The following is a 12,092-nucleotide window of genomic DNA, read 5'->3' as shown; positions in this document are numbered from 1 at the left end:
TCTTTCGGCTTCTCCCATTAGGGGTCGCCACAGCGGATCATCCGTCTCCATACCCCCCTGTCCTCTACATCTGCCTCTTTCAAACCAACTACCTGCATGTCTTCCCTCACCACATCCATAAACCTCCTCCTTGGTCTTCCTCTTTTCCTCCTTCCTGGCAGCTCCATACTCAGCATTCTCCTACTGATATACCCCATATCCCTCCTCTGCACGTGTCCAAACCATCTCAATTTCACCTCCCTCACCTTGTCTCCAAAACGTCCTACATGCGCTGTCCCTCTAATAAACTCATTTCTAATCCTGTCCATCCTCGTCACTCCCAACAAAACCCTCAACATCTTCAGCTCTGCTACCTCCAGCTCCGCCTCCTGTCTTTTACTCAATGCCTCTGTCTCTAAACCATCTAGATACACTGTCCCCTGCCACCACTTTACAGTCTCCAATCTCCTTCAGGTTGCATCTCCTACATAGAACATAGTCCAGCTGTGTGCACCTTCCTCCACTTTTATACGTCACCCTATGGTCCTCCTTCTTCTTAAAATAAGTGTTCACCACTGCCATTTCCATCCTTTTAGCAAAATTAACCACCATCTGCCCTTCCACATTATTCACCTTAAGGCCATACCTACCCATCACCTCCTCATTACCTCTGTTCCCTTTACCAACATGCCCATTAAAGTCTGCCCCAAGCACCAATCTTTCATTCCTAGGTACACCATCTACCACTTCATCCAACTCACTCCTGAATTTTTTCTTTTTCTCTCTCGTAGCCCAGTTGTAGAGCATAAGCACTGATGACATTTATCATCACCCCTTCAACTTCCATCTTTACATTCATCACCCTATCAGAAACTCTCTTCACCTCCACTACACTCTTACTGTACTCTTCCTTCAGAATCACCCCTACACCATTTCTCTTTCCATCCACACCATGATAGAACAGTTTAAACCCACCTCCAATGTTCCTGGTCTTACTCCATTTCCACTTGGTCTCCTGAACACACAACATATCTACCTTTCTCCTCTCAATCATATCAGCTATCTCTTTTCCTTTACCAGTCATAATACCAACATTTAAAGTACCAACACGAACTTCCACTCTCCTCCACTTCTCCTTTTCCTGCCGTCTCTGTAGACGTCTTCCTCCTCTCCTTCTCCTCCTTCGGTCAACAGCAGCCCAATTTCCACCGGTACCCTGTTGGCACATGTTTTATGCTGGATGTCCTTCATAACACAACCCTCCCCATTTATCTGGGCTTGGGACCAGCATTAAGAGTGCACTGGCTCATGAAACTCTAATGGCTGGTTAAAGTACAAGTAAAGTTACGAGTCTAAAAATCTACTCAAGTAAAAGTAAAATGTAATTTTAAAATAGTACAATTTTTACCCAGTTACTTTTTTTAAAACAGCAGGAGTGCAATAATTAAAAATAAAAATAGAAAACACTACAGTCTATGACTTGAGTCTAATGTGAGTTATGCACAAGCAAAATAAAATCTGTTATTATGTCACTTATGATGACAAGAAATAGAAATGCAGATTTAGAATTTAAACAACTTTCAATTCGTTTTTAGCTGGATCTGCATTACTGGCGTCTGCCTTGTCCATCTCCATCTTTCTTTCTTGTCAGTTTAACGCGTTTGTTTTCCACCCGTCAATCAACTTTTTGCAAAATTATAGATTTTAAAAACTACTTTATAAATTAAAAGTTCACAAATAAAAAAAACTTCTCAATTACTCTAACAAGAGTAAATGTAATTCACTTTCCACCTTTGATTATCACATATATACCAATATAACAAATTAAAACTTTTTGCTGGTAAGTAGAACATTTACACGTACAGCATTTAACAGACGCCGTTATACAAATTGATGTGCAAAAGTGCTTTGAAGTGAAATAAGGGCTAGTTCAAGTCTTTCAGAAAGAGACAGTTCTTTACATGTTTTTTAAAGATCATAAGCTCTTTCATCTGTACGAACATCGAGGGGAAATTCATTCCACCACCTCAGAGGGTCTCGATGTATACCTGCTTACCTTCAGAGATGTTTGGACCGGTCGAGCAGAAGAAATGTTTCCTATTCTAGAAAGGATGAAACAAGACATGGAGTGTAAGAGTTTAGGTTCAGATTTTTAATTTTTGCTAGAGAAACATTTCTATTACAAAGTTCTTAACCATAAGTAGTTTTTATTTATTCCTTAGCTTCCTAAAAGATGCATTCGATTCACTTATTTTAATACTTTAATGCTAAAATAGATTTTTTTTTAAATGAAACTGACATTCATTAATTATTTTATTTAATGTGTTGCACATACAAGATATGACACGTGATGAAATTAAAACTTGGTTCCGTTTTTATTAAACGCAACATAAAAACAAAACACGATACGCCAATTCAAGGAACGGCGAATCTTTTTCTAGCTGGCTGACTTGCGCCTGTTGGTGCTATGCATCTTTCACAGTGTCTGTGAATAAAATTAAATAAATTGTTGCAAAAAAAAAAAAAACATTCAATTGTAAAATAAAAAAAACCCAACATGCAAATTACAAACAACACATGCTTGTACACAAACACATGCTTTTTCACACCTAGGGACTGTTCAGCATTTAGCAGGCAATGGGGTTTTTTTTTTTTAGGAGAAAACCAGAGAACCCTGAGGAAACTAATATGGACATAAGGAAAGCAAGGAGCCGTGAGTGCTGACGTCAATTCTGCTGCTTTTTAGAAGAGGTAGCTGAGTGGATAGGATGTTGGACTTCTGACTGGTAAGGCATGAGTTTAAATTCTGCTGGCACAACCTTCTGAGATCAATATAAGTGGGTCTGGATAAAGGTGTCTGCCAAATGCTATATATGTAAAAAAAAAAATAATGATATTATGCAATACTTAACAATGGGTAATAACATTATTTCCCACCTCTGTATGCTTTGCATGCTAACTGAGAAAGAAACATGGATGCATCTTTGTTTTTGGATGTTTAGAAGCATGAAAAGCTCTTCAATCATTGAAGTGAGCTTCAATCATTCATGCAACTTTTGGGTTGAAATTGCAGCATAACGATAACAGTGGACAACAGCGTATAAGGTTAGCCACAATTTATTTGGCTTTGATGATAGATTTTAATATATTCAGATTTAAATTCTATTTCTGTGTATTCACATATCTAAAGAAATATTTAAAACGAGAAGTGGGACTACATTGGTGACTTCTGGGCGGCCATGTTGGTTTGAGGACACTCCATAAGCATGGAGGGAACTGGTAGTTGACACAAACGCAGCAATGAATTCAACATTATTAATGCTTCTTTTCTTTGTTTTATTATAAATATATTGAGTTCAATTCAGTTTTATTTGCAGAGAGCTTTTAACAATAGACATTTTTTTTACAAAGCAGCTTCACAGTGATAAAGAAGGTATGAAGTTGGAATGTAGATGTTTTAATTTGATCCTTTATAAGTCCGTAATGAGCGAGTTAGTCGCGACTGCTAAAAGGAAAAGCTGCCTGAGACTTTACGAGGAAGTAACCTTGAGAGGAACCAGATTCAAAAGGGAACCCATCCTCATCTGAGTGGCACCAAATGTCCATTTATTACAGTTCTATCATTGTTGAGGTGTTCAGTTCAGTGGTGATGCTTCTGAGCCGCCTGCTGATATTTTTTACAGTACAAATCCATTCTTATAGTTCAAGAGGCTTCTATACTCTATGTACAGTCCTGGTCATAGATTTGCAGTAACACCAGACTACATACTGTAATCTACTAGATATAAATGATTTCAGGAAATTTCAGAGGTAATCACAAATTTTACCTTTCTTTTTTCCAGGCAATAATCAAATGTCAAATTTAGAACAATTACCAGAAGTAACCAATTAGCACTTAGGATAAAAACCAACACCTGATAAAGATCTAAACCATCACATCAGTAGGACAGAATTCCCCTCAATCTGAGATTTTTATTTTTGGCCTGTTCGATATAGAATAGCATTTGTTACATATACATTACAGCACAGTGAAATTTGTTCTTCACATATCCCAGTTTGCTCAGAAACTTGGGTCAGACATGATACAGCACCTCTGGAGAACATAGGGTTTAGGACCTTTCTCAGGGGCCCAAAAGTGGCAGCATGGCGATCCCAGGGCTTAAACCCCCAACCTTCCGATCAGTAACCCAGCACTTTAACCACTGAGCTACCACTCCCCAACATACCTTTGATATGGGAATGAGACCATATTTCCAATTGCACTGAGACCTTTAAAATGATACCAAACATGATAAAGTTCAAATTAATAAATTCTTAAGATATAATAACTACAGTATGCAAGTATAGTAATTTTCCAGCAGGAAAAGAGGGGTCTCAAGGATGGGTGAATTAACCTACACTCACTCATACACTTAGAAAGGAGGGATGGGGGTCGATTGACATCACTTTAGCCTTTAGCTAAGACCTAGAGTGACGTCCCATCAAAAAGGAGAGCTGAATCCGAATTAAAATTATGGCTGCAAAAAAATTTCCTGAAAAAAAAAAAAAATTCCTAAAAAAAAGTCCTAAACCATCCTTTTGCCCAATACAGCAAAAGGAGAAAAGAAGTAGAGGGAAACATGACACAGATAAAGGTGTGTATGCAGCTGTATCACTCCTCGTTATGAGGGTAGTAACGGCTAATTCGTTTAATAAAATAGGCTAAATACTGTAAAGCACTTAGTTTATGCTATGTTGCCTGCGATGCTATTGACCCTGCTTTGGGGGTGGTACCTCAGTGGTTAAGGTGCTGGGTTACTGATCGTTAGGTCGGGGGTTCAAGCCCCGGTATCGCCAAGCTGCCACTCTAGGGCCCTTCAGCAAGGCCCTTAACGCTCTGATCCCAGCTTCTAAACAAGCTAGCATATGTGAAGACAATGATTTCACTGTGTTGCAATGTATATTTCACAAATAAAGGCTTTTGTTATTCTTCTTGAGCTGCTCTGAGAATATCTTCCTCTTCCAGTGATAGCAGCTAAAGCAGAGAGGATCTTTCCAAAGCTGAAACGAATCAAATGTTGAGGTCCACCATGTCACCAGAGCACCTCAGCGGCCTTGCTATCTTTACTATCAACCATGCAGTTGCTGTTCGGATTTACTACCATGACATAATTGGATCACAGAAAGCAAGAAAGGTCATGTTTTGAGAAGTTCATTTGTACTGAAATTTGTTTATTTAATGCGTGAGGTGCTAAATTATTGTAGGTGGCAGCGGGGTGGTTCATGCCGTAGTTCGAACGGGGCGCCACCCTAGAACCGGCACTGTTCACACCTACGAACAGTTCATTATTCAGATGTTTTTAAAAAGAAAACCAGAGAACCCAGAGGGATATGGAGGAGGGTGGGAAGTGGGGGGGTGGGGGGCGAAAACTTTTGCACACGAGTCCACTTGTAGAAACATTTAAAGGTGGATGTTTTTTTTTTTTTTTTTTTTTTTTTTAACCCAGAGTAACATGATTGTTAGGAGAAATAGAGTGAGGGAGGGTGGAAACGTTTGCCCCCATCTCTGACCACAGTCTGAGGGGGGGCAGATGTAGGTGGTGTTCCTCACTCCACGTGCTCGAGCGCGCGTGACGTCGGCGGCGAGCTGTCCAACCGGAAGCCGAGCTCTCGCGTGCGTCAGAGGACAACACAGTGACGTGTCCGTGTTGTCTCCTAGCAGAGGGAGGAAACGGGGAAGAGGCCGAGCACTTCATGTAAACATAAAGTAGGCGGCTGGAAACACCACCTTTATAATTATTATTAGATTAATGTTCGATATTATACTGAAGTTAGAGATGAACTGAGCGGAAATGACGTGACTTCGAGTTCGTGAAACTTTGTTTATTTATTTTTTAAATCGCGCTAGTTACTGCTAGCCTGCTAGCTAGTGAAGTGGATGAGCTGCTGTTTATTTGTATTTATTTCTTTACTTTATCCAGAATGAATGAGAGATCGTAAATATTTCCTGTATATATATTTATATATCTGTATATATGTGAGTCTGTAGTAGTGTTTCTGTAACAAAGCAGTGTGTGGGAGTGTGTGTAGTGAAAGAGGAGTGCTGATTAGCCAGATCTCAGATTAGACTGTCAGGGACGATGGGGAACTGCCTGAAATCCCCAACATCGGACGACATTTCCTTACTGCATGAGTCTCAGTCAGACCGAGCCAGCACCGGGGATGGAGCCGAGCCTGAGTTAGAGCCTCCTCCGCCCTATGAGGTCAGTACATCATCTATTCATCAACTCTCAGCATGTTCATACATCTTCACATCACCACATCACAAGATCACATCACAGCATGTTTGTACATAATCACATTGCAACATGTTCATACATCATCACATCACAGCATGTTCATACATCATCACATCACAGCATGTTCATACATCATCACATCACAGCATGTTCATACATCATCACATCACAGCATGTTCATACATCACATCATCACATTACAGCATGTTCATACATCATCACATCATCACATCACAGCATGTTCATACATCATCACATCATCACATCACAGCATGTTCATACATCATCACATCACAGCATGTTCATACATCATCACATCACAGCATGTTCATACATCACATCACAGCATGTTCATACATCACATCATCACATCACAGCATGTTCATACATCATCACATCACAGCATGTTCATACATCATCACATCACAGCATGTTCATACATCATCACATCACAGCATGTTCATACATCATCACATCACAGCATGTTCATACATCATCACATCACAGCATGTTCATACATCATCACATCACAGCATGTTCATACATCATCACATCACAGCATGTTCATACATCATCACATCACAGCATGTTCATACATCATCACATCACAGCATGTTCATACATCATCACATCACAGCATGTTCATACATCATCACATCACAGCATGTTCATACATCATCACATCACAGCATGTTCATACATCATCACATCACAGCATGTTCATACATCATCACATCACAGCATGTTCATACATCACATCACAGCATGTTCATACATCATCACATCACAGCATGTTCATACATCATCACATCACAGCATGTTCATACATCATCACATCACAGCATGTTCATACATCATCACATCACAGCATGTTCATACATCATCACATCACAGCATGTTCATACATCACATCACAGCATGTTCATACATCACATCACAGCATGTTCATACATCACATCACAGCATGTTCATACATCACATCACAGCATGTTCATACATCACATCACAGCATGTTCATACATCATCACATCATCACATCACAGCATGTTCATACATCATCACATCACAGCATGTTCATACATCATCACATCACAGCATGTTCATACATCATCACATCACAGCATGTTCATACATCACATCACAGCATGTTCATACATCACATCACAGCATGTTCATACATCATCACATCACAGCATGTTCATACATCACATCATCACATTACAGCATGTTCATACATCATCACATCATCACATCACAGCATGTTCATACATCATCACAGCATGTTCATACATCATCACATCACAGCATGTTCATACATCACATCATCACATTACAGCATGTTCATACATCATCACATCATCACATTACAGCATGTTCATACATCATCACATCACAGCATGTTCATACATCATCACATCACAGCATGTTCATACATCATCACATCACAGCATGTTCATACATCATCACATCACAGCATGTTCATACATCATCACGTCACAGCATGTTCATACATCATCACGTCACAGCATGTTCATACATCATCACGTTACAGCATGTTCATACATCATCACATCACAGCATGTTCATACATCATCACATCATCACGTATATTAAGGAGAAAATCAAGCTGCTAAAAAACTAATAAAAAGCAGGGGTCTGTATAAATGTTTTGAATGCACTGCATCCAGCAATCTTATGGACAGAGTGGATGTTTGTGCGACAGCATCGTGATTTAAATAATTTAATGCTGCAGTTTCTGATGGTGACTCAAGTTAACTGCTTAATAAGCACACAGCCATTGTGTGTGTGTTGTTGTTGTTGTTTTGCAGGAGCAGGCACACATTCCCGTATACCATCCCACGCCCAGCCAGACCTGTTTGGCCACCCAGCTGACGGAGGAGGAACAGATCCGCATCGCTCAGCGCATCGGCCTCATTCAGCACCTTCCCAGAGGAGTGTTCGACGGAGGCAAGGACGGCTCTGAGAAAAAAATACGCGAGTGAGTGCAATACACATATGGGGGCAAAACGTGTAATCGTACGGATCAACAATCCGGCGCACCACTAATATGAAAACTGTGAATATGTTAGTAGGCTGTGGTGTAAATATTGAAATAAATAATACATATTAGTTTGTATGAGAAGGAAAATCGAATGTTATGAAGTACGATACTGGTTTAAATTGTTTGTAATACAAGTTTTCCATTTCTAAAATCATAGAACACGATTTCCAAACGTTCTCCGTATTGTTGTTGATATTCAATGTGTGTGTTATTTCTACCATTCGCTTTTTGGACATTTTTATTTAAATTATATTTAAAATACATGTTTTTCTCCCAAAAACTAAACAAGTTCTACTGATTCACCTTTTGTAACTCCCTCAAAATAAAAATATGTTGGGGGGGGGGGGGGATCAAATAAATTATTGGCATGATTTTCACTTGTTTAATAGTCAAAATAAACATTTAATAAAAATTTTTTTACTTTGATTTATTAATTCATGCATGAAAGGTGTATGCCCAAGAACCCGCTTCAATCGCCAGATTCCCGTGACCGGTCGTTCTTTCTCTTCTTCTGTTTAGGTGTGTGATTTGTATGATGGACTTTGTATATGGTGACCCCATCCGGTTCCTGCCCTGCATGCACATCTACCACATGGACTGCATAGACGACTGGCTCATGCGCTCTTTCACCTGTCCGTCCTGCATGGAACCGGTCGACGCCGCGCTCCTCTCCACCTACGAGACCAACTGACCGGCCGGAGCCAGAGGCCGGAGCCAGACGCACGTCTGCGTGAGCTCTGGAGACGCACCCCTTTTCCCCCGAGAACATCCAGCAAAAGAGCGTCTGAAAGCCTTCATCGTTTTGGTGCTGTGACTAGATAACTGGTTAGTATAGAGGCCAGTCTTTGAAGATATCCAGCACACGCACACACACACGCACACACATACAGGATTTCTCGTTCTTCTTAAACCCGAACAAGGTTCCCTGTAAGGCACAGGGGTGTACAACGATCTTGCAGAACATGTGCTGCTTCTTCTGGTTTTGTGTTAATGGTTATTAAGCAGAAAGGGCGTATACTCGGTGTACAGTACAATAATATACGCTACCATTTCTATAGAGAGCAAACACACATGGTCTCCAGTGTCAGTACGTTTTCCACCCCTGGAAAGTCTTCATGGGAGAAGACCCCACTTTGCGGTTTCTCAGTAGAGCTTTTTTTTTTTTTTTTCTTTTTTAGCATTAGACCCTTTAAAGCGCTGGGCTACTGAAAGGAAAGGTCGGGGGTTCAAGCTCCGCTGTTGCCAAGCTGCCAGTCTCGGGGCCCTTGAGCAAGGCCCTTAACCCTCAGTGCTCTAGGTGGTGCTGTATCAAGGCTGACTCTGCGCTTCCTACAGTAATTATCGCTGGGATGTGCAAATAATAATAAATTATATATAACAGATATTAAATAATTCAATTACAATAATTCAATTATTAAAAAAAAGAATAATAATAATTTTTGGGAAAATTGCCTTTCCAAGCGTTTTTTTTTTGCCTGTGTCAGCAGATTTTGTCCACATCTCATCCAGAGAATATTTTTAAAAGAAAACCATGTAAATGTCTCCAATGGAGCTTCTTTTCAGCAACTTCAGTTGCATGTTTGTTGAACATTTTGGTAAAGAAGGTGCATTTTTTTTTCTCCTTTTTCCTGTAACACATGAATTTTTCCATTTGATTCACTTCTAGAGCTCGAGGGAGACGTCCGAGGAAACGGCCGTTTGAAGTACATATGACAAGTATAAAGCACTTTTCTCTTTAAAATGAATGCTAAGGGATGGAATAAACATTTCTTTGAAGGGGCGACGATGTGGATATCCCGCAGCGTTAACTTGTAAACGGATAGAACGTACGATTTGGATTTTTTTAAAAAGTAATCGTCGAAATGAAACACTTCCGAATGTTCAGGTTTTGCAAGATCGTCGTACACACCTAAAGTAACAATACATGACAAATCGTCGCCCCCTGGCTGTAACCGAGTGCATTCGTCTCCGAATTTCTCTCCTCTGTCGTTTCATCGCCACAGGATCAGAAAACTAACAGTGAACTACGTAAAAAGGGCTCTTAGAGGGGGGTAATTGTGGAGGAAATAGGAGGGGGGGGGTATTTTGGGTCAAGTCAAATGACTACCAGTGTCGTTCTACTTTAGAAATGCTTGCACATACACAAAACCCCTTAGTATATATTAAACCTAGAGATTTTGCACTTTACACACGAGAATAATGTATTTATGTAGGACTTTGCACCAGGTGCTTCGTCTTTCAATAGTGCTGAGGATTTTGTCTGATGCAAGCAGCACGTCATGGACGTCCAAAAGTCTGAGAGCACTTATGTTTTTTAAAAACACGTTTCTTTTATTGGAAACGATATTATACACAACAGCGTGTGAAATATCGTTTAGATTTTTGTTTAATTCGGTATTTTTGTTTGACAACGTGAACTCGAAATCTGACTTTTTCTACAAAGCGATTCGTTCAATCTGCTTGAATGCACAACGGATTGAACTTTTTTTTTTTTTTTGGAAATATAATATTCGTAATTTTGTTTTTTATGTGCCGTCTCAGACTTTTGGATCTGCATTGTATTTATTTATTTATTTTTTTTGTGTTATTCAGAGTTATTTCACAAATCTAACAACGTCTTTATTTAGTTGTTGGGATACAAACTGATGCTGTTCTCCATGGTGGCTTAAACCATGGTCAATAAAAGAATTCGGACTATTAAACGTAAGGGCTTTTGGGCGTCTTTCTTTCTTTCTTTCTTTTTTTTTTCGTATTTAAAAAGGTTTGAGTGAATTGCATTGAAATCTATATCCGTATCTTACCGTTTTTATAGCGACTGCTTATTTACCCATGCGCTATTGGTATTCCATGTACTGTATGATCGACATATACGATACGGACAAAAGTACTGGGTCTCTGACCTCAACTCTATTGAACACCTTTGGGATGAATGTGAACGCTGACTGCTCCTCAGGCCTCCTCAGGTTTCACTGAACAGTTCCTATATACACTATATATTAGTGATGTGCATCTCCATAACTGAGGCCGGAGCGATACAATAAAGGTACATATGAAGCAGCTACTGATGTGATTCACCCAATGCAATTTGATTCAACACAAGGAAGCAATGGAAAAAAATCTGGTGCTATGCATTTCGATATATTACAGTTAGTTCGCTTTTATTTCTCCACAACAAATTATACATTTACTTACGCGTGGTCTTTTCACAAACAGGAAATAAAACCCGACGTTTTTTGTTCCTGTTCTGTTTCGAGTTAGTTACAGCTCTACCTCTGCCATGTTAATCTGTATTCTACGTGACTCTCAGGACACGCCTCGGCCTCCGAAGCGTTGTGATGCGTCATATTGACGTAGCGGCGGTGGTGCTGAGAGAACGCGCTCGAGAAACGGTTTAGCGAAGAGAAATCGATCTTTATATATAAAATATCGTTTACAAATTATTGGTCACTCTCTAAATAATAAAGGTAAAGGTTCTGAAAATTCTTGGGTTCCCGTTGCAGATTATCTTAATATCCGCGGGAATCCGCAGCGGGACCGAACGTTCAGGAACGTTAGGAATAACATTTTGTAACTGTTTTCACTAACAAATTTCATAAACACATTATTGTATTATAAATTTTTTGTGACAAAGCATTTATGTCCATTGCGTCACATTTTCTGCTGAGTGTGCTTTAAAAACGAACCAGCTTACTGGTGTAATGATGAATTCACCATAGGGACGGCGGAGGTGCGTCCAAAATTCGCCTCCTCCTTGGTCTACCTCTTTTCCTCCT

General features: G+C 39.8%; 1 protein-coding gene across 4 annotated transcripts; it reads left to right on the top strand.

The window, feature by feature from the left end:
- Positions 1–5,567: 5,567 nt before the first annotated feature.
- LOC310726899 (RING finger protein 11-like) lies at positions 5,568–10,160 on the top strand. 4 transcript variants are annotated; one of them, XM_083542957.1, is made up of 4 exons: positions 5,568–5,725; positions 6,086–6,221; positions 8,087–8,256; positions 8,839–10,160. In XM_083542957.1, exons 2-4 carry the CDS (start codon positions 6,099–6,101, stop codon positions 9,008–9,010), a joined length of 465 nt encoding a protein of 154 aa, XP_083399083.1. In that variant the 5' UTR covers positions 5,568–5,725; positions 6,086–6,098; the 3' UTR covers positions 9,011–10,160. The 4 variants fall into 4 exon arrangements, 3 of the variants coding, with proteins under 3 accessions (XP_083399083.1, XP_083399082.1, XP_083399081.1); XM_083542956.1 differs by having other exon boundaries at positions 5,570–5,725; positions 6,049–6,221; XR_014533849.1 differs by having other exon boundaries at positions 5,572–6,221; positions 8,839–9,144; positions 9,986–10,160.
- The last annotated feature ends 1,932 nt before the right edge of the window (positions 10,161–12,092 follow it).

The sequence above is a fragment of the Silurus aristotelis genome (genome assembly GCF_946808225.1).
Source record: "Silurus aristotelis genome assembly, chromosome: 5".
Taxonomy (NCBI): Eukaryota; Metazoa; Chordata; class Actinopteri; order Siluriformes; family Siluridae; genus Silurus; species Silurus aristotelis.
This window is presented reverse-complemented; position numbering and strand designations above follow the sequence as displayed.